Source organism: Sorex araneus, chromosome 1 (genome assembly GCF_027595985.1).
Source record: "Sorex araneus isolate mSorAra2 chromosome 1, mSorAra2.pri, whole genome shotgun sequence".
Lineage (NCBI taxonomy): Eukaryota > Metazoa > Chordata > Mammalia > Eulipotyphla > Soricidae > Sorex > Sorex araneus.
This window is the reverse complement of record NC_073302.1, coordinates 99053480-99077963: the sequence shown is the minus strand read 5'-3', so window position 1 is coordinate 99077963 and position 24484 is coordinate 99053480. Positions and strand designations below refer to the sequence as shown.

Sequence of the window (24484 nt, the reverse complement as noted above, 5' to 3'; positions counted from 1 at the left end):
CTTGCTTCAAAATTAGTTTGTGGATATTCTGCATCATTCTGATATTCTAAACTACTACATGTAACTCAGCTTTCTTCTTTTCACTATTCTCATTAAATAAATCTGGTTTTCCAAGTGACAATAACAACAAATAATCTGCCAAGTTCCCTGGATACCTTTGTATTAAGCTGTGCAGCCAATGAACAAAGCAGACCTTGTGCAGCTGAGGTACTCGGTGAGTATATACAGAAGTAATTTTTCTATAAAGTTGCCTGACCATGCAAGTCCTGAGAGATTATCATCTCTTTCAAACTCATAGAAACTCATGTCCTTCTACCCATTTACATGATAAGCAGTTTGAAGACAAAGGTGGTATGCATCTGTGCTCTCTATAAGAACAAGCATAATACTTTGACCATCATTAGGTGAGCTATTAGGAATATCATTCTTGGGAAATCGGTATAAATGTTACCCAAGATGATTTCCTCTGCAAACTAAAAAAATGGTGGGGAGAAAAAAAAATACCTCCTCTATTCAACATGAATCTTTCAAAGAAGTTTTTATTAGTGACTTAAAATAGATCTTTAATATGATTCTGTGATGTAGTCACAGAGTATATCTAATTGCTCAGCATCAAGCTTGTCCTAAATGAAAGTAGGAACATTTAAAAAAAATTTTATTAGTGAATCAACATGAGGTACAGTTACAGACTTACAAACTTTTGTGCTTGTGTTTCACTCATACAATGATCAAGTACCCATCCCTCCACCAGTGCCCATTTTCTACCACCAATGATCCCAGTATTCCTCCTACCACCCCCACCCCCATCCCACTTCTGTGGCAGGGCATTCATTCCCTTTTGTTCTCTCTCCTTTTGGGTGTTGTGGTTTGCAATAGAGGTATTGAGTGGCCTTCGTGTTCGGTCTATAGTCTACTTTCGGCACACATCTCCCATCCCAAGTGTGTCCTCCAAACACCCTTTACTTTGTGGTCCCTTCTCTATCTGAGCTGCCTTTTCCCCCAGCATGTGAGGCCAGCTTCCAAGCCATGGAGGAATCCTCCTGATACTTATCTCTACTATTCTTGGGTGTTAGTTTCCCATTCTGTTACTTTATATTCCACAGATGAGTGCAATCTTTCTATGTCCCTCTCTTTCTGACTCATTTCACTTAACATGATGAAAGTAGGAACATTTTTCCTAAATAAATATGCCTAATATATAATTAGAAACTCTCATTCTTCTAATGAAATAAAAGATTTGCTTTAAAATGTAAAATGTACCCCCCTACAAATATTAAAATACTCAAAGTAGTAAGGAAATAATCAGGTAAAACCTGAAAAGAATATGGAAATTCAAATAAGCAGAGAACTATGGCAGAGACCAAAACCAGCCTGAAGGCTGTTTTGTAAGTGAATTCTTACAAAACTGAGCCCAATTATTTGCTTAGGAGTATCTACAGAAGCTTTTGTGCTACAATGACAGGGATTAGTTTGTATAGAGAGGACATGTTCTGAAAAGCTTGAAATACTATCATATCCCTTTCAGAAAAAGTTTATCATTCCTAAATTTACTAAAATTTCATCAATGTTAGCTTCATCCTGAGGCTATTTGTCAGTCTGTTTTCAAGAAGAATAAAACTAAAACCCAGAATGGTGGGTGGGACTGTAAGATCCAGTATCTTAAAAAGCTTAATTTAGCTTAACAATAACCAGAAAATAAACTTAAGAGCTCTTCCATTTCCCCAAAGATCTGCAGAGTTTACCCAGGAGTCAAATGAAGTAGAAAAGAGTAAGGGGAAGGGGCTGCCATCTGTGGCCATGTGAGCTGAGCTCAGGTCCAGAGACCCTGCCGGACCCCAGCAGCACAGTCCTCCTGGCCAGGACGCCCACCTGGCACGGCTGGATCTGCTCTGAGTAAACCATCTTTACCTTAGCCTCAAAGCACCTTTGTAGATAACTGGCCAAGGACCATGGGGAACTGCAATACATATAAATCACAAAGCAAGAAACGCAATAAATGGAAAGAAAAGGAAAACACAAATATCAGTAAATAACCAATTTTTAAGTATACTGGCATTTTCAGATACAGTTAAAGACAAATAAGAGACAAATATATGTACTAGAAAAAGAAAGGAAGTATCGAGCGTCAAAACTGATAAATATCTAAGGGTAAATTTAAGCAAAACTATATAATTGATATTACATATAATTTGACATAATAAGTAGAAAATGATAGTTTATGAGGTTTTAGCAACAAGTAAAAGGTCTTTTTCCAGCTCAGACAAATCATTTCTTGACATTTAATAATAGCAAATGTTTTGGAAAGGCTAACACAGGTCACACAATGAACAATTTCTACAAAATATCTCCCCCTTAAAAACAAGATTAGGAAACCAGAATATTACTTATAATAAAAATATTTATATCTCAAAAATGAAAACAAAGCCTAATGCCTTTACCCTAATTTTCTTTATTCCTGGACAAAGTTTCACACAAGATCTATAATCAATCTCTGTAATATATCAGAGTAATAAGGATAAAATTAAAAGTATAAATAAAAATTTCATTACTATATCTCTAAAATGATGATAATAGTGAGAGTTTGAGTTCTTGAGTTCTTCCTTTCATACCTAAATGCCCTTAACATCTTTTTCTTGCCTATTCACTGTTGCAAGTACTTCTAGTAGTATATTGAACAGAAGTGGAGAGAGTGGGCAGGCATCCTTGTCTCATTCCTGATCTCAGAGTGAAGGCTTTTAGTTTTTCCCCATTGAGGATGATGCTTTCCGTAGGCTTGTAGTAGATGGCTTTGACTATATCGAGGAAAAGTCCCTTTTATACCCATTTTGGCAAGAGTTTTCATCATAAACGGGTGCTGGATCTTGTCAAATGCTTTCTCTGCATCTATTAATATGATCATATGATTTTTATCTTTACTTTTGTTGATATGATGGATTATGTTGATTGATTTCCAAATGTTGAATCATCCTTGCATCCCCAGTATGAATCGCACTTGGCCATGGGTATGATCTTTTTGATGAGCTGTTGAATTCTTTTTGCTAATATTTTGTTGAGAATCTTTGCATCCGTGTTCATCAGGGATATCTGCCTGTAGTTTTCTTGTTTAGTGGTGTCTTTGTTTGCTTTTGGTATTAGGGAGATATGAGCCTCATAGAAACTGTTTGGGAGGGATTCTGTTTCTTCAATCTCCTGGAAAAGCTTGAGAAGAACTGGCAATAGGTCCTCACAAAATGTTTGAAAGAATTCGCTAGTGAATCCATCTGGACCTGGGCTTTTGTTTTTGGAAAAACTTTTGATTACAGTTTCAACTTCCTTGATATTAATAGGACTATTCAGGTATTCCAGGTCTTCTTGATTCAGTCTTGGGAGATTATAGGAATCCAGGAATTTTTCCATTTCTTCTAGGTTCTCTTGTTTCGTGGCATATGGATTTTCAAAGTAGTCTCTGATAACGTTTGAATTTCTTTGGTTTCTGTTGTGATGTCCCCCTTTTCGTTTCTGATTCAGTTTATTAGGGTTCTCTCTCTCTTTCTTTGTGAGTCTTGCTAGTGGTTTATCAATCTTGTTTATTTTCTTTAAGAATAAGCTCTTGGTTTCACTGATCCTTCGGATTTCTTTTGGGTTTCCATGTCGTTGATTTCTGCTCTAGGTTTATTATCTCTTTCCTTCTGCCTGGTTTGGGCTCCTTTTGTTGGTCCTTTTCTAAAATCTTGAGCTGTGAAGTCAAGTTATTGATGTGGGCCCTTTCTTCCTTCCTGAGAAATGCTTGCAGGGCTATAAATTTTCACCTTAACATTGCTTTAGCTGCATCCCACAGATTCTGGTAGCTCGTGTCTTCATTCTCATTTGTTTCCAGGTACCTTTTGATTTTTTCCTTGATTTCCTTCCTGACCTACTCATTGTTCAACAATGAGTTGTTTAGTTTCCAGGTGTTTGGTTTGGTTTTCTGTGTATGTACATGATTAACTTCATCTTCAGTGCATCATGGTCTAAAAAGATAGCTGATGAAATGTCTATCTTCCTGATTCTGTTGAGGTATGTTGTGTGGCCCAGCACAAGGTCTATTCTGGAAAATGTTCCAAGTGCACTGGAAAAGAATGTGTATTCTCTTTGGGGGGGGGATATAAAGCCCTGTATAAATCTATTAGCCCTCTTTCATCTATTTCTTCCTTCAGAGTCAGTATTCCTACATCACAAATCATCGGGGAGATGCAGATTAAAACAATAGTGAGAGGGGCTGGAGAGATAGCACAGCGGGTAGGGCGTTTGCCTTGCACGCGGCCGACCCGGGTTCAAATCCCAGCATCCCATATGGTCCCCTGAGCACGGCCAGGGGTAATTCCTGAGTGCAGAGCCAGGAGTAACCCCTGTGCATCGCCAGGTGTGACCCAAAAAGCAAAAAAAAAACAACAACAAAAAAACAATAGTGAGATATCATTTCACACCACAGAGACTGGCACACATCCAAAAAAACAAAAGCAACTGGTGTTGGCATGGATGTGGGCAGAAAGGGACTCTCCTTCACTGCTAGTGGGAATGCCGACTGGTTCAGCCCTTTTGGAAAGGAATATGAATTATTTTCAAAAAATTAGAAATTGAGCTCCTATTTGACCCAACAATACCTCTCCTTGGAATATATCCCGGAGAGGCATAAAGGTATAGCAGAAATGACATCTGCATTTGTATGTTCATTGCAGCACTGTTTACAATAGCCAAAATCTGGAAAATACCGGAGTACCTAAAAACAGATGACTGGTTAAAGAAACTTTGGTACATCTGCACAATGAAATACTATGCAGCTATTAGAAACGATGAAGTCATGAAATTTGCATATAAGTGGATCAATATGGAAAGTATCATGTTAAGTGAAATGAGTCAGGAAGAAAGAGACAGACATAAAAAGATCGCACTCATCTGTGGAATATAAAGAAACAGAGTGGGAGACTAATACCCAAGAGTAGCAGAGATAAGGACCAGGAGGTCTGCCCCACAGCTTGGAAACTGGCCTCACATGCTGGGGGAAAAGGCAGCTGAGATAGAAAAGAGAACAACAAGTAGAGGATGTTGGGAGGACACATTTGGGTTGAAAGATGCATGCAGAGAGTAGACCACAGACCAAACATGAAGGCCATTCAATACCTCTATTCAAACTATAACACCCAAAAGTAGAGAGAACAAAAGGGAATGCCCTGCCTTAAAGGCAGGGCGGGGTGGTGTGGGATGGAGTGGGGATGGTGTGAGGGATACTGGGGATACTGGGAATATTGGTGGAGGAGAATGGGTACTGGTGAAGGGATGGGTAAACGATCACTGTATGACTGAAATGCAAACACAAAATTTCATAAGTTTGTAACTGTACCTCACGGTGATTCACTAATAAAAAATTTAAAAAATAAAAAATAGAAAAATAAAATAGTGATAATATCCTAGTAATCTGATTAAAATATCATGTACCTTTCAAGATCCAGCACCCATTTATAATGAAAACTTTCAGGAAAATGGGCTTGAAAGAAACTTCCTCAATATACTCAAAGCCATCTACCACAAACTCACAGCAAACATCATTCTCAATGGGGAGAAACTAAAAGCCTTCCCTCTAAGATCAGGAACAAGAGAAGGTTGCCCACTCTCGCCACTCCTATTCAATATAGTACTGGAGTTCTGGCCATAGCAGTTAGGCAAGAAAAAGATAACAAGGGCATACATACAGATAGGAAAGGAAGATGTCAAGCTATCATTATTTGAGGATTATCTGATACTATGCTTAGAAAATCCTAAAGACTACAAAAATGATCCTAGAAACAATAGGTTTGTATAGTAAAGTGGCAGACTACAAAATCAACACCCAAAAGTCCATGGCCTTCCTATATACAAATAATGAAAGAGAAGAGATATTAAAAAAAAATCCTGTTTACAAGAGTACCTCAGAAAATCAAGTACCCCAAAATCATCTTAAGTACAGAGGTGAAGGACCTATACAAAGAAAATTACAAAACACTGCTACAAGATATAAAAGGGCACACTAAGGAAATGGAGACACAGTCCCTGCTCATGAATAGGGAAGGTTAACATTACCAAAATGGCAATACTCCACAAAGCACTACACAGATTTAATGTGGTCCCTATCAGGATACCCATGACATTCTTCAAAGAAATAAAACAAAACACTCCTGAAATTCCTTTGGAACAATAAACCCCCACAAATAGCTGAAGAAATCCTTGAGAAAAAGAAGATGGGAGGCATCACCTTTCCCAACTTCAAACTGTACTACAAAGAAGTAGTAATTAAACCAGCATGGTATTGGACTAGAAACAGACCCAGACCGACAGAGCAATGGAACAGAGTTGAATATTCTGTCACAGACTCTCAAATATATGATCACTTAATCTTTGACAAAGGAGCAAGAAATGTTAAGTGAAACAAGGAAAGCCTCTTCAACAAGTGGTACTGGGAAAACGGGACAGCTACCTGAAAAAAAAATTTAACTGTGACCTCTGTCTAATGCCAGGCACAAAAGTCAGATCAAAATGGATTAAAGACCTCAATATCAGACCTGAATCCATAAGGTACATGGGAACCCTCCATGACATTGAAGGTAAGAGCATCTTTAAGGATGAAACACCACTGACCAAGAAAGTGGAAACAAACATAAACAAATGAGACTACACTAAACTAAGAAGCTTCTGCACCTCAAAAGTTACAGTGACCAAAATACAGAGAGAGTCCACAGAATGGGAAAGAATACTTACTAAATACTCATCAGATAAGGGGTTAGTATTCAGGATATCCAAGACACTAGTAGAATTGTACGAGAAAAACCTCCAGCTCCGTCCAAAAATGTGGAGAAGAAATGAACAGAAGCTTCTTCAAAAAGGAAGACCCTGCAGGTCTCAGGGCTGGGCTGAGCACTGAGTAAACTGGTCACTCCTACAAAGGAATGCAAGTCAAGGTAACTCTGGCCTGAAAATTACTATAAATCAAATAATATACACAATGGCAGTTAAAAATAATCAAAATTATTTTGTCTGCTGAAATATACTTAAATAATACTACTCAAATTATTCAGAGTAAGGGGCCAGAGAGATAGGAAAGTGGGTAAGACCCTGTATATGGCCAACCTGGGTTCACTCCATGGCATCCCATAGGATCCCCTGAGACCTCAGGAGTGATTCCTGAGTGCAGAGCCAGGAGTAAGCACTGAGCACTATTGGGCGTGGCTCCACTATCACCCAAAAAAGAAAGAAAAAATCAGATTAGATAAAAAAGTAACAAATTAAACTGTGGAAAGTATGAATTTCCATAATAGAAAATAAAAGGGCTAGAGAGATAGTAAAGTGGGTACAGCCTTGCACACGGCGGGCCTGGGTTCGAATCCAGACACCCATATGGTTCCTGAGCCTGGACAGGGGTGATTTCTGAGCACCATGGGTGTAGCCTCCCAAAAATAAAATAACCCTCCAAAAATCAAACCCATTCATGGAGCAATAAAAGAAATAAATGTCTAGAAATAAGAAAAACTTGTTTTATTACCAGAAAATTTACCTTTCTTCTTTGTTTATTTGATCACCAAATCCCACTGTATTCACAATTGTCAGTTTCAATCGAACGTCACATTCTTGGAGTTCATATGTATGAGCCTTAAGTCTAACATTGGGGCAAAAATGTGAAGATTCATGGTCTTCAAAAGTAGTATTAAACAATGTATCAATCAATGTTGATTTTCCAATTCCAGTCTCTCCTGAAAGAAACAAAGGCACATCTTCATACGATAAACTCCTAGAGTAGACCCAAATATTTTCAAGTTAGTGTCGTCTATGAAGGAAATAACATTTGTAGGCTGCTCCACTAAGACAGAGCATCACACAGATATGAGTATTACTCAGTTACTCAGACCTTTGAAGGTAGCATCAAAATGTTTAAAGTAAGTTTAAAGTACTATAACTAAGAAAAACAAAACTACAAAAATTAAATAGCTAAAAATAATGTGATTATTATCTCAAGCTAAAAGTAGGAACATCATACTGCTTACACCAAGAATAAGATACATAAGTTATATGAAGAAACAGTGTTGCCTATGACTTTAGAACTTACCCACACAGAGAATGTTGAAGCAGAAGCCTTGCTGGATGGACCTATTCACCAGCTGATCAGGCAAACTCTCAAAACCAACATGGCCACATATATTTAAAGAACGCAGATTTTCTTTTTTTTTCTAAAGAAATGCAAAAACAAACTTTTACTAAAGTTGAGATAGCCTTATTTAAAGGAACAAATATAATTTCCATAACAACCTAACGCTTCCATAAAACCTAATCATGATATCTCCTGCAAGATATATCAGATTAAGTTAATTTTGAGACATCTGCAAGGTTCCGTCCCATTGGAAAACCAGCGGGACTCTCCTGTTGTACAAGAAGGGAGACATCCACGACATCGGCAACTATCACCTGATCTGCCTGTTGTCCGCTGCCTACAAGCTGTTCACTTGAGTCACTCTGAATAGGATTGGCAGAACACTAGATGAAGGACAACCATGCGAGCAAGCCGGGTTCTGAAAAGGATTCAGCATGATCGGGCATATCCACATGGTGACCAAGCTCATTGAGCCTTCTCAAGAGTTCAAGACGCTGCTTTGTCTAACGTTCATTGATTTAAAGAAGGCCTTTGATTCTGCTGAGACTGAAGCGGTCATCAAAGCCCTAGCCAAACAAGGTGTTCAAACTAAGTACATCAGGATCCTCTGTGAGCTGTATTACAGATTTACCACCAGGTTCTCACCATTCTACAAAGAAGTGATCATCGATGTAAAGAGAGGGGTTTGTTTGGCAGGGCGACGCCATTTCACTGAAACTCTTCAGTGCCACCCTCGAGAACATCATGCGAGGACTGAAATGTGAAGGAATGGGAGTGAAGATAGACGGTCGGCAACTACACCACTTCCGCTTCGCTGATGACATTGTTATCATAACACCAAATATCAGCCAAGTGGCACGAATGCTGGCCGACTTTGACCATGAGTGTGGAAAGGTCAGGCTGCAGGTGAATCATACGAAGACAATGTTCATGAGAAACAGACTAGTTCCTGATGTTCCATTTGCCCTCAACAGAACGAACATCTCTGAATGCAGCAGCTATGTGTACCAGTCCTCCAGTTCTTGTAAAATGGCTTTATCAACATGTTTATTTGAATGTCTGATGGCAAGCTATATGCTGAAGGCCCTCTCACGTGACACATGACGAATGACCTGGCACCTGAACTGAAGAGGAGGAAGAGCAGTGTGGAACGCCTTCAAGAGCGTCAAAGAAGTGGTTAAGAGGACAAAGAAACTCCGGCTCCTGGCACATCTTTTTGACTCCACCATTTTTCCTGCACTAACGTATGCCTCAGAGACCTGGGCCCTACGAAAATAGGATGAGAACCCTATTCAGGTATCCCAAAGAGGAATCGAAAGAGCTATGCTTGGAGTATCACATTTCACTCAAGTGAGAGAAGGAATCCGGAGTTCCGACCTCTGTCGATGTCAAGAATCAGGGACTCTGTGTCATTTGCCAAGGTGTCGAAAATCAGATGGGCTGGACACGTAATAAGAAATAAGCAAGTAAAACATATTCATTCACAAAAAAATTGTTTGAACTCATTAAAGATGTTATCTGCTAACAACTACAGTCAATTTGTTTAAGCCATGGAGTACAATGAAAGGCACACAGTGGGAGGAGACCATGATGCAGAGCAAGAACCTAATCAGGGAAAGGCACTCTCAGAGGTACCCATGGGCCACTTCCCAAACAGGAGCCCAAGACAGAATTACTCATTTTATTGGGTTAAGAAATTAGGTGGAGATAAGAATAATCAGATCAGGTATAAGCAGGAGGAAGAGGGTGCCTGAGCGACAGTACAGCCTGTATTTAGGGACTTGCCTTTGCATGCAGCTCACTCAGGTTCCATCCCAGGCACCCCATACGGTCCCAGAGTTCTGAGTGCAGAGTCAGGAATAAGCCCTGACACTGTTGGGTGTAGCCCCAAACCCAAAATAAAATAAATTAAAAAACAAAACAAAACCAAAAATCTACCTTTGGGGAAGAGAGAAGAGGGCAAGAGACTGGCAAGCACACTGCACATGGGACACTACTGGGCGGGGACCCAAAACAAACACACAGAATGTAACAAGGAATTCCAGGGGGACAGAGGCTAAACCCTGAAAATATCCTCTGTGCACAGTCTTTGACAGCTGACTGCACACGTCCAGGGGAAATGCACATTTCATAAGGGTACCATCCTGTGAATTATAAATGTAGTTACAGGGATTTGATACAAACCATGAATTTCTGCTAAAAATCTACATGCATCCCATTTTAGAGTAGGAACACATCCCAAGAATCAGAAATGATCCCTTATCGGGAGAGACAACTGAAATGAACCTGCCATCAAGAAAATTCAGGATCATAGTTCCACATAACCTGCATAATCAATAAAGTTTTTCCATGTTTTAGACAAACAAAAATAAAGCTCACCAACCTTTTATACATTCCCCCTCCATCCTTTCTTCCTCCACCCTGTTCTCCTAAGTAAACCTTAGTTCTGTTGCCAGAGAATACTGATTATTTTTATTTTGCTTCATCCATCAATTGTATATCCTTATGGATGAAATCACCAATACCTATCTTTTGCTTTTTTATTCCAATTTATTTAATCCCCTCAAGTTCTTTCCATTTTGTTCCAAATGTGAAAATTTCACCTAATTATATTCTATATAAATAATTACATCTTATTTTTGAGTCATTTATAAATAACTGTGAGTTCAAAATTTGGGTATGCAATGCATGTATTCAGTGGCCAAAAACCTGTCCCTGTACTCCCAAGCAGAGGAAGAGAGAGACAGGAGCCCACAGAGTGATGGTCAAAATGACCAGTACACAGAGCTGTTGGCATACTTATCGCATATCTGAGGGGCTCGAGGTATGTGACTGCATGTAGGTGTGATTCATCATTTTCAGAGATAAATTGTTTCTGGAGAGGCTCTTGGAAGGATTACCTCAAGGAGATGTTCTTTCTGTCTCCCAGGGACATCTATATTGCTTTTCTCTTTCCCTTTATTGTACATATTAAACAATTAAGTCTACAGCTTATTAATATTTGCAGTTAGTTTGATAAGCATGGTAAGAGACATAGATTCCAAAACTTAGCTCTCTCTGGGCTCTGAGAGAAAGCCCACTGGGCTTTACTGTAAATCTCTAGGTCCCTCAGGCCAGTTCAGCTTATCCTTGGGGGTCCTGTCTCCTAAACCATAAGACCATGCTTCTATGCTTTCTAGACTGTCCCATTTCAATGCCACCTGGGTCCATCCAAGTCCCGTGGTGGGACCCCCTTTATTGGGATGTTAGGAACTGAAGCCGGAGTCAAGTAATTATGATGGAAGTCCAGGAGTAGATACATTTGAGTCAATGAAGTCCCAAATATTAAGAGCATTAATGGTCTTTCTGTGGTTCAGCAAAGAATATTGTTCTATAGAAAAATGTGAAAAGTTATAGGGGAACTAGAAAAGCAATTAATTAACTTCAAATACAAAGTCCAGAGTTGCATAAGTAACCAAGCCTGACTTGGGGGATTGTAAAGCACAAAGGAAAGATTAGAGATAAACTCAGGGGATTAGGGGTGGTTGTAAAAGTACTGTATGCATCTTTGGGAGGAGGAAAAGGGACAATTCAGTGATGAAGCCTAAAGCACTTAGGGTTAATATCCAACAAACAATATTTGATTGTTTCTAAGACTTAGCTATTATAAACAATGCTGCAATAAATATTTAGGAAACATGCACACAGACATGATGGGCTTTGGCTCATACTCAGCAGTGCTCAGAATTTACTCCTGGCTCTATGCTCAGGGATAACTCCAAGTGGAGTTCAGGGAACTATATGGGACGCAAGGGTTAGCACCTGAGTTGGCTGCATATGTACAAAGCAAACACCCTACCCTCTGTAAAGGGGGAGCATATGTTTTTATGTTAATTTTTAATAATCTACAAATAGATACCCAGAAGTGGGATTGCTAGATGATACCTCACCAGCCAGTAATTTTACTGTGTACTAGAAATAAAGGTGATATTGTTTCAGATGAAGAAAACAGTGCAGCCTCTCCATAAGGCATGATTCATATTATCTACTATACAATAAAAATTAATTACATAAGAAACAAAAAATACAACTTATAGTCCCCCAAAAATGATGAACCGAAAGATCCAAAATTGAAGCAAATGTTGAATCAATGACTGTAAATTCACAATGTGGTGCAGGTGCTGCAAATGGTCCAAGGGCGCCTGCTCAGTGAGAGCTGTTTCCAACCTTCCCCAGCAAAGAACAGGGACCATAGACTGATGGTGAAAATGGCCCATTTAATGCTGCTAGCATACTTATAGAACATCTGAAGGGGGCTTGAGGTAAGGACAGGTGTGATTGGTCATTTACACAGATAAACATTTGGCAGAGGAAACTCTCTTAGGGAGATCAAGCAAGAGGACACTCTGTCTCCCAGGGACATCTACATTGTTATTATCTTTCCCTCTAGTTGTATAAGTTATCAATACTTGCAGTTGTTTGGATAAACACAGTAAGAGACAAAGACTCCAACACTTAGTTCTCTGGGCTCTGAGAGCAAGCAAGGCTTTTACCGTAAATCCCAGACTAAGTCCTCAGGCCAGTTCAGCTTGTCCTTCCCCATGAGGGTCCTGTCTCAGGTTGTAACAGTTTGCATCAGACCATGCATTTATGCTTCTAGAATGTCCCATTTTGATGCCAGGTAGCTTTGTCATTGGCCCCGGGTCCATCCTAGTCTCACGGCAGGACCTCCCTTTTGGGGTGTTAGGAACTACAGCAACTGGAACCTGTGGCAAGTAATTATGACTGAGTAATTATGTCCAGGAGCAGATATATTTCAGAGTCAATCAACTCCCAAATATTAGGAACATAGAATTAATGGTCTTTCTGTGTTTAACCAAAGAACACTACTTTATAGTAAAATATAAAGAGGGAAATAAAAAGGCAGGTACAAATATACAGCACTTCTAATACAAAGCAGTACAAAAAAAAGGGGGGGGAGGAATAATAATAAAATAAAGTTAACATTCAGAATAGAATAAAAAAAGTAATGTGGAGTTCATGCCCAATTCAATCAGCTTAATTAATGGCTGAATAAATAGCAGCACTCCTACATTATTAAAAAAAATGAAGAATGCCAAAATAGACAAAATTTCATAGAGGGCTTTTTCCCTTAGTTTAAACTTCTCAAAAAATATATGCGGCATGTACAAGTAAATAAACCATATTAATACAAAGAAAAACAGAGATCATATGATCATTTCAGTAGATAAAGAGAAAGCATTAGACCAGATCCAACAGCTATTCTTGATTAAAAAAAACTCAATAAAATGGGAGTTGAAGGAATTTCCCACACACTTAAATCCCATAAGCCCACAAGCCCACAGAAAACAATGCTCAGTGTTGAGAACTTGAAAGCCTTCCTTTCCATATCTGGCATGAGACATGGCTGAACACTCTCACCACTTCTATTCAGTATAGCACTGGAGGTTGTTGTCATTGCAATTAGGCAAGAAAGAGATACTAAGGGCATCAAGATATGAAAAGAAAAAGTCAAGCTCTCACTATTTGCAAATAACAGGAGCCTGAACCTAAAGGCGCTACAACCCCTCCCCGCCATACACACACACAAGAAAAAAGAGGTCAGTGCTCTCCTAGAAACACTTGACTTGCATAATAAAGTGATAGGCTGCACAATCAAAATGAAAATATTAAGGGTTTTCCTATATGCAAATAATAAAACAGATAACTTAAAAAAAATTGAATTCACAACTATGCCTCAGAAACTCAAGTACTTAAGAATCAGCTTAAGAAGTGAAAGACCTATTCAAAAAAACTTGGAAACACTGTTTTAAAAATAAAAGAGGGCTTGAGGAAATGGAAACACATCTTCTGTTCATGTTTGGGAGGTCTAACATCATCAAAATGGTAATACCCCCAAATACACAGATTAAATGGAATCTTCATAAGGATACTCATTACATTACTCAAAGATATAGATCAAAGACTCCTGAAATTCACACAGGATAGTAACCTACCCTTCCAGAATACCAAGAGCAACCCCAGGGGAAAGGAAGACACAGCATCACTTCCCCCAACTTCATACTGTACTAGAAAGCTCTAGTAATTAAAACAGCATGATACTGGAGTAAGGAAGCTGTAGTAATTAAAACAGCATGGTACTGGAGTAAGAAAACTGAAGTAATTAAAACAGCATGGTACTGCAATAAGGAAAGATCCTCAAATCAATGAAATACAAGTGAAAACCCAGAAATGGATCCTAATGTGTATGGGCCATTAATCACTGATAAAGGAGAAACAAGTATGAGTGGAGCAAGGAAAGCCACTTTAAGGAGTGATGCTTGGGAATCTGTTCCCCTCTGGGGGGAAAAAAACATGAACTTGGGCCCTTTTCTAATGCCATGCACAAAAATCAAATCAAAATACAATGAAACCTTGATGTCAAACGTGAATCTGTAAGTCACACTGAAGAAAACATAAATGGAACTCTTCATGACACGGAAGCTAGAAGCATCTGCAAGTACTCAATGCCACTGGCCAAGTAAGCAGAAGCAAAGATATACAAATGAAGCTACATTAAATTAAGAAGCTTTGCATAAAGAATGGTGATCAAAATACAAAGTTATCTTCAGACTGGGAGAAAATATTTGCCTGCCACTCATCTGACAAATGATTAATACCCAGAATATATTAAAGCGCTGGTTAAGAAAAAAAATCCACCTCATCAAATGGAAGAGATGAATAGACTATCCTCAAAAAAAGACATACAAATGGCTAAACAGCATATGAAAAAAAATTACTCTGCATCACTAATCATAGAGGAGATGCAAATCAAAACAACAAGGTCTCCCCTCACACCACAGAGACTAGCACACATCAAAGAGAGAAATAACCAATCCTGGCCAGCTATTCTGAAGGCAATACTCACTCTCTGTTCATCAGCAGATTCTTGTGAGGGCATACGAGTTGATTTTGTTGTCACCTGAGCATGAAATTGCTAAAAAAAAAAAAAGAAAGAAAGAAAGAAAAAGAAAAGAAAAAAAGGACTTAAAAGAAAATTTTTTTAAGTTGCATGAAAATAATATATCTATATTTGTATAAATTCGAACATCAACCTCATCACTGAGTACTGACTTGTAATCTACACATTGACCCATTTAAAACTCTGGTTTTCTTGCTGAATAAGTATCTGCATTAATGAATTAGAATATTGCATAGGAACATTAATGTACTTTCTCATGAACACACTCACACAAAATATAAAAATCAAATACACACCAAGCCTCCAATATATTCAGGAAGATTAAAATTATTCATACCCTAATGCAAGGGGCCAGCAGAGAGTACAAGGGTTAAGGCACTTGCCTTATTTCTTGCCAACCCTGGTTCGACCCCTGGGACCAAACATGGTCCACCCCAAGCACTGGCAGGGGAAACAGAGAGCACAGACCCAAGAGTAATCCCTGAGAACCTTAGGATGTAGCAAAATTCCTTCTCCCCAAAAGATGTAGAATATGACCCTAAGACATGGAAACACAGATTAAAAAAAAAAAACAGTTGTACTGATGGATAGGGAGATTCAAAATGACCTAAATGGACTTAATATACTTCCTATCAAAATTCAAATGATATTATTAAGGACATCGAACAAAAATTCTATGATTTATATGAAATCATAAGCTATGATTTCATATAGGTAAGTATCATCTGAATATGTAAGTATCACATGTACGAATTCCAACTTTACTAGTAACAATAATTACAATTCTACAGTATTTAATAAAAAAGACAAATGAAGCCATGAAATAGGACCAAGAACACAAAACAAATCCACACATAATAATACAATTTATGAAAAATAAATCATAACAGAAAAAGAAAATCTCTTTAAAAAATGCTATTGGTAAAACAAGCCAGTCACATGCAAGAGAATGGAACTAAATTGCTATTGCTGAAAAAAAATTTTTTAATGGCTTAAAGAGGATGTGTAAGATGGCAGATGAGTTGAGATGCTGCCATCCCCTAATTCTTGCATTTTCAACTAAGTGATGACCAAGTGATGCTTACATATTCAAGGTGAAATGTGAGGTCTGCGAGGGAACAAGGGCGCTGCAGGAACAGATGTGAGCAGGGGCAGGAGGCATGGGAGAGGGTCACGGGTGGTTCCCCTGAGCCCTCAGCTCCGGAGAGGAAAGGAGGAGTACCTGGAAGTCTGCCGTGACACTGAAAGGTCTTCTTCTGGAGATGCCTTCACAGGAAAACAAGGAAAACTTTTCAGCCCAACACACAGTCAATACACAATGGAATAAGAGAGAAGCTGAAAGAGAAAAGTAGCAGCTCGCCACAGGCCAGGAAACAAATAAAAAACTCTAACAGAAGCTCACATTTAGTGGGGCAGAGCAGCCTTCTGAAGAAACGAAACAGAAGTTAGAGAGACAGAACAGCCGGCAGGATGCTTGCCTGCACACAGCCCGCATGGGTTCGGTCCCTGGCATCCCACAGGGTTTCCAGAACCTGTCAGGAATGCACCCCTGAGCACTGTGAGATGTGACCCCAAAATAAAACTAATTTAAAAAAACAATTACTGTCATGACAAATATAATTAAAAATGCAATCAATAGATTGTATGAAATTTATAATAAAAGAAAAGAGCAACAAAAGTTTTAAAGAGAAATCAAGAACTTAAAACAGTCAATAGGAATGGTGACTTACAAAGTATACTAAGAAAACAAAAACATGAAAGAGCGAGAGAGACAGAGAGAGAGGGAGAGAGAGGGAAAGAGAGAGAAGAATTCCTGCCACAGAGGAAGATTGGGGGTGGAGGGCAGAGGGAGAAAACTGGGGACATTGGTGGTGGGAAATGTGCATTGGTGAAGAGACTGTTGTTGGAATATTGTATGATTGAAACCCAACCATGAACAACTTTGTAGCTGTGTATTTCATGACAATTAAGTTATAATATATATATTTTAAAAAACTGAAGATATGGATACACAGAAATGTCCAATACAATACTTACAATAGTCAAGATCTGAAAACAAACATGTCCAAAGAAAGATGAATGGGTAAAGAAACTAATATGGATACACATAAATGTTACTTTAAATAACATTTATATCATTTAATTGGTTTAAATTCTTCAAGGAGACTGCTCAGTTTCTACACAAACAATGGAATACTACTCAGCTCTAAGGTTTGAAATCATTCCTGGCTACAGCTTAGATGGAACTGGAGGGTGTCATGTTAAGCAAAGTTAAGACTGATGGGAGGACAAATATAAAGAAGCCAAGAAATAAAATGAAAACATGAATGAAATAATTCCTACACTCAATCAAGAGGATCAGGCTGCCCAAGGGGAGATGGAGTATTCTAGGAGTAACAGACAGTGTACATGACACTTTATACCAAAAGCACAAATCAACACTGCTGTAAAAATGAAAAGCTAATTAAAATAAAGTAGTGGAATAAACGCAAACAACAGAAAGTAGAAAAAAGAAAAAGAAAGAGTTCTAAGAAGCCATATGAAGAAAACACAAGTCCACATTATAAAGGATCCTAGAAAAAAACAGACAGAAACCCTGTTTGAAATAGAAATGAACTTGCCTAGTTTTGAAAAAAGAACTAAACTTCCAAATATAAGAGGCCCGAAGAGTCCCAAACAAAATATCCCAAACAGACACATTTCAAAATATACTATAATTTTATACAATTATACAATATAATACAAAATATATTACAAATACTCCTATTTCTAAACTCATAGATTACTCCTGGCAAGGCTTGGGGGATCATACGAGATGCTAGGGATTGAACCTGGATTGGCAGTGTGCAAGCAAAGTGTCCTACTACATGTACAGATACTCTCCAACCATAGAAAAAGGTTTTTAAACTATAAAAATTCTATTACTCACTGATTTTCATGTAGGGTAGAATGGAAAAACAGTTTTACAGATAACAAAAATTAATTTATCACCACCAAATCAGCCTTGCAAGAAGTATTAAAAAACCTCTTGTTAAGAGAAAAGCAACTTTACCAACAAGTGAAACAAGTATACAAAATCAAAATTATACATATGAGAGTAGGGCAGTGAATGGCAAAACTGTAGCTCATCAATAAGAACATAAGACCAATCTGACCAATAGGGCACAAGCACAGACTTCAGGACAATCTGAAAACAGTTCTACAGATGGAAAGAAACACAATACACAGGAGTGGAATCAAAGTCACACAAGAAAATTTCAAAATACATGAAAAGAAATTAACTGCAATTTGCTGATACATGGATGATCTGGAAAGAATCACAATGAGTGAAATGAATCAGAGAGAGACAGAATGATCTTGCCCATATGTGGGATGTAAGGAGACATACCAGGAGGATAACTAATGCCCACAGATAGAGAAACGAACCGCAGGAGGACTGGTCCTTAGACGCTTCCACCTGGGAAAGAGGACAGGTCAGGAAGTGCACCACTGTGCCAGTGACAGAGGACAAGTCACCTTGGAACAGCACTAGTGCCCTGCCAGCAGCAGTGTGGCAAGCCACAGTGCCTAAAAGGGAAGAAAAAGGGAAAAAAAAAGACAAATGCTCCCATCACAGAGGGAGGCTGGGGGCAGGCAGGAGGGAAACTGGGGACACTGGGGGAGGGAAGCGGGCACTGTGACGGACTGCTGCAGGAACACTTGACGCCTGAAACTCAATTAGGAATAACTTAGCAAATCTGTAACTCACAGTAACTCAATTTAAAAACTTAATGAATAACCACATCAACCACAGCACAGATGATTCTTAAATAATCTGTTTACATTCAAAGCAGAATGCAGTCACTCTACTCTGCCAACACTGCAAGGTGTCTTCTATGCATTTCCTAAACATTTTTTAACTTGCTTTGGATGTTTCATCTCTTATTTCTTAAGGGTCAACAGTGCTTAGAGACAGAAGGTCAATCTAAATAGTTCTCAGATTTTGTTTCAGGAAAGTCCAGGTCCTAGCCCAGCTTGCTCTGTGCTTATCTACCTAGCAAGGCTCTGTTCTCACTGCCACAGCTCTTGCTGGGTTTAGAGTCCACTGATTCTCAGTCAGCTAGATCTCCCTGTAGGGTTCGTCGTGTTGTTTTCTCCCATTGCTACTCAACTAAGATTTGAAATTTTTTGGCAGGGTGGGGCTTTGAGGGCTCACTGGGCAGTGCTCAGGGCTTGTTCCTGGCTCTATTCTGAAAGATTATTCTTCCCAGTGACCATATGAGGTGCTGGGAATCGAATCTGGGTCATCCACATGCAAGAAAAGTGCCCTGCCTTAAACTCTACACATTGAAGCTACTAGTATATTCAAAGATGACATGCCACTGAACAACCAAGTGGAAATAGAGATAACAAATGGGACTATATTAAACTAAAAAGCTTCTGCACTGCAAAAGATACAGTGACCAAAATACAAAGATAATCTACAGAATGGGTAAGAATATTCACTCAATACCCATCAGATAAGGGGTTGAAATCAAGGATATACAAGGCACTGGTTAAAATCTACAAGAAGAAAACTCCCAACCCCATCAAAAAATGGGGGATGGAAATGAACACAAATTTTCTCAAGGAAGAAATACGAATGGCAATAAGGCACATGAAAAAAAATGTTCTTCATCACTAATCATCAGAGAGATGCAGATCAAAGCAACTATGAGATACCACCTCACACCACAGAGACTGGCACACATCCAAAAGAAAAAAAGCAACCACTGTTGGCATGGATGTGGGGAGAAACGGGCCCTCCTAACACTGCTGGTGGGAATGCCGACTGGTTCAGCCCTTTTGGAAAACAGTATGGTCGCTTCTCAAAAAATTAGAAATTGAGCTCCCATTTGACCAAGCAATACTATTCCTGGGAATATATCCCAGAGAGGCAAAAAAGTACAGTTGAAATGACATCTGCACTTGAATGTTTATTGCAGCACTGTTGACCAGAATCTGGAAAAAACCCGAGTGCCTGAGAACAGATGACTGGTTAAAGAAACTTTGGTACATTTACACAATGGAATACTATGCTGCTGTTAGAAAAGATGAAGTCATGACCTTCGCATATAAGTAGATCAACATGGAAAGTATCATGCTAAGTGAAATGAGTCAGAAAGAGACAGACATAGAAAGATTGCACTCATCTATGGAATATAAAATAACAGAATAGGAGACTAACACCTAATAATAGTAGAGATAAGTACCAGGAGGTTGGCTCCAAGGCTTGGAAGCTGGCTTCACACGCTGGAGGAAGGGGCAGCTCGCATACAGAAGGGAACTCCAGGTAAAGCATGGTTTGAGGACCCGCATGGGATGGGAGATGCGCGCTGAAAATAGAATATAGACCAAACACAATGGCCACGCAGTGCCTCTGTTGCAAACCACAACACTCAAAAGGAGAGAGAGAACAAATGGGAATGCCCTGCCACAGAGGTGGGGTGGGGTTGGGGAGGGGAGTTGGGAGGATGGGAGGGATACTGGGAACATTGGTGGAGGTGACTAGGCACTGGTGGAGGGATATAAACAAAATGCAAACATGAAAGTTCATAAGTTTGTAACTGTAACTCATGGTGATTCACTAATAAAAAAAAAATTGGAAAAAAAAGTGCCCTGCCTTCTGTACTGTCACTCTGGCTAAACAACTGAAATTTTTATGAGATTTAGTACAACAGTATGAGCATGTATTTAGATTATATGTATCTACTAGAGATGTCTATGGTCTTGGTTCAGCCTCCATCACTTTTGGTGTTCCTCCGTGAAGAATGGAGCAAAAGTGAGTGGGAATGAACACAGGAGTATTTCTCTCACTGCATTTCTCACCCCAACCATGCTTGCAGTAAAGACATAGAGAATTTTAGGACTTAAGTAGAATTCAAAGTCAGAGGCATGATATCAACAAATTTGTCCTAAGAATTTTAGTAGCGTGCCCAAGTGTCATATGTGCCATTTACCCTCTTGTATCTTGTATTTTGATATATTTGATCTTGAAAAAAGAATTTCAAGGTAATAAAGAGGTCCTTTTAACAAAGGAAATTTTTATTCTTACTTTTTTCCTTAATGTCCTGCAAAATTGTGTTTGATATTGATAGTTTTAATATACTTTGTTCTTTCTAACTTATCAGTGTATACACTTTGATAGGATGAAAATATATTTGTATTATAAATATTAGAGATGTGCTTTGCTTCTGAATTTGTACCAAATGAAAACATTAAAACAGTAAAATAAACTGACACCAAATAACTCATATGAGCCATTCAAATTCTTATCATTCAAGGTAAAACAATATAGAGCAGGTGGAAGGGTGGAGTACCAACTGAACTTAGCCAATCACTTTAAATCTTGCCCATCAAACAGGTACTAAATCAAGATAGATAATGGAAGGGCTGGGGACTGGAGATAGCAGAGATAAAAGGAAGCCTCTGGCCTTCCTCCATCCCACCCTCTCTGTGTCTCTGACTCTGCCATGTCTCTGTCTCTCTGTCTCTCACTCGCTCACTTGCTCTCTCGCTCTCTCATTCTCTCACTCACTTGCCCTCTCGCTCTCTTCCCTCCTCCTACACAGATTTCTCTCTTGATCCTTTTTCTCTTTTCACTCTTTTCATGGGCTGGAGCCATAGCACAGCAGGTAAGGCGTTTGCCTTCTACATGGCTGACCCGGGTTCAATTCCTCCATCCCTCATGGAGAGCCCAGCAAGCTACTGAGAGTATCTTGCCCCCCACGGCAGAGCCTGGCAAGATCCCCGTGGCGTATTCGATATGCCAAAAACAGTAACAAGTCTCACAATGGAGAAGTTACTGGCGCCCAAGCAAATCGATGAGCAATGAGATGACAGTGCAATGAATGTTGAAGACTCAAGAAAACTTTGTTTCTTAATTTTGGGGGGCTTTGTGGGTCACACCCAGCAATGCTTGGGGTTACTCCTGTTCTTCACTCAGGAATAACTTTAGTGGTGCACAGGAACCAGAGAGCCAAGGATTGAACCCGGGTCAGCCGCACACAAGGCAAATGTCCTCCCGCCTGTACTATCACTCTGGTCCACAAGAAAAACTTTAAAAGCAAATAATAAAATGGTAACAAATTTCTGTATTTCCTAAGACATCCTAGATGTTAAAGGTCTGGACACCCACAGTCCACCTTGTCTATCTTGGGTGCCTTGTAAACTCATCTACCTGACCAGCTTCCAACACTCACGATTAGATCTCCAAAGGGATCAACTAGCCACAAAAATGTCCCGGGTACACAGGTCCAGGCTGTGACCACTGAGGTGCCCTCAAGAGGTGGGCAGGTCAGTCCCCGCCCCGCAGAATCCCCACACCTGCTGCCACAGAGACCACCGCTTCACGATGGCTCTGCAGAGCCCCGCGTGCCAGAGCTGTCAGGTAAGCCAGGGTGTTGGGCTGAGGTCCAGGCCCTGGGAATTAGGGGGGTGATGTGACTCCTCTCTGTCTCCCAACCCCTGGCAGCCACATCCCACCAAGTCACCATGGAAGTTCACTGCCCAAGGAAATATTCTGAATTTTCTGGAGCAGGCGCTGTGGAGCACCTCCAAACTCTACATTCCTACATCCCAGTAGGAGCACGCCAGAGTGGATGGAGTGTCAGGCAACTCAACTGGACTAACAAAACTAACACAGAAGGCGCAACTAGCAACAACAACCTGGCAAACCTCAGACAAGAGCTTATGTTCCCATGTGAGATACAACAATTTTCATAATTCCATTAGCCAGTTAGTGGCAACAAGTGATATAAAATAAACCATTTGGGCCTGCATGGGGGCAGACTTGAAGAGTGGTTGGAAGAATTGGGACAGTGGTGGAGGGAAAGTGACAGGGGCAGTGGAACTGCAGCAACTCGTCATGAACAACTTTGTAAACCACGGTGTTCTAAATAAAGTGCATGGGGGGGAATTAAAGGTCTGACTTTACCAATTAAAAGACACAGAGAGGAGGCTAAGAGAGAGCTCAGGGGTCAGAGGCTCAGGAGCCTGGCAGCGCAGCCTCAGGAGCATGTGGCCCAATGGCCTTAGCAAACCAAAAGAAAAACAACATTTTGCTGCATAGAGGAAACACATCATTGTTTTCATGATAATTTCAAGAAAAAATGAAATTTAGGGAAACAATCCTACAAGCAAATAGCAATTTTTAAAAAGACAAGGATACCTATATCTGCCATTGAACATTTTCAATGATTATATATGGGACAAAAAATGAATATACTGAAACACAAAACAAGTATCAATAAACTTATAAACACTGAAATCAAATCAAGCATTGTTTTCTGATCACAGCGGTATGAAATTTTTTCTCAAGCATAAGCAGTCACTGTTACTGTCACTGTCATCCCATTGCTCATCGATTTGCTCGAGCAGACACCAGTAATGTCTCCATTGTGAGACTTGTTTCACTGTTTTTAGCATATCGAATATGCCATGGGTATCTTGCCAGGCTCAGTTTTTAAAATTTTTCTAGGATTTTTGGTGGGGAGAGAGAGGCAGGGTTCATGCAGGGTTCACTCCTGGCTCTGTGCACAGGCATCTTGAAAGGGCGACCCTAGCTTACTTATTCATTCTCTCTCTCTCTCTCTCTCTCTCTCTCTCTCTCTCTCTCTCTCTCTCTCTCTCTCTCTCTCTCTCTCTCTCCCCCCCTCTAAAAAAAGTTTTTGAATGAATAAGAAGTTTTTGGTTTTCAACAGAATAAATAGCACATGTTTAAGTTTTTATGGTATGTAATGGAGTTCCCGCACAGAAGAGTCTGGCAAGCTCCCAGTGGCATATTCGATATGACAAATACAGTAACAATAACAGGTCTCATTCCCCTGACCCTGAAAAGAGCCTCCAATCATTGGGAAAAACGAGTAAGGAGAGGCTGCTAAAATCTCAGGGCTGGGACAAATGGAGATGTTACTGGTGCCCACTCGAGTAAATTGATGAACAAGGGATGACAGTGATACAGGAATGGAGTATCACCTGGCTATAAATAAACAAATTATGCAATGTGCGGCCTCATGAATCTGGAGAGTTCCATGCTGAGAGAAGTCAGTCAGAGAGGTAGAAAGATCTCCCTCAGATGTGGCATATAAAGAAACACAGTAAGGAAATAACAAAAGCTCAAGGGCCACAGAAACAGAACTGGTCTTCAGTGGGAAGCTTGGCGTGGCAGGAGATTTAGGGATGGGGACAGGGGAAGAACCACACTGGGAAATGATGGAGGGAGGCAGAGCCACTGGTGGGGCGAGTGGTCCTGAAGTGCCTTATGCATGAAACTCTATCATCAAAGAGTACAATAAATCAGTGTCTAAAATAAATTTTTAATGTTGTAAAATACTGTTTATGATATAATTTGGTCAATAAGAAAAATTTAA

At 39.6% G+C, this 24484-nt stretch overlaps 1 protein-coding gene across 1 annotated transcript in view; it reads right to left on the bottom strand.

The window, feature by feature from the left end:
- The window catches only part of SEPTIN10 (septin 10), a 104216-nt gene that overhangs the window by 37904 nt on the left and 41828 nt on the right, over positions 1 to 24484 (bottom strand). The window contains exons 2-4 of the mRNA XM_055140046.1: positions 15042 to 15110; positions 8093 to 8213; positions 7544 to 7739 (exon numbers count right to left, since the gene is read on the bottom strand). Coding sequence (XP_054996021.1) covers positions 7544 to 7739; positions 8093 to 8213; positions 15042 to 15110 — 386 coding nt within the window. The remainder of the gene's footprint in view (positions 1 to 7543; positions 7740 to 8092; positions 8214 to 15041; positions 15111 to 24484) is intronic.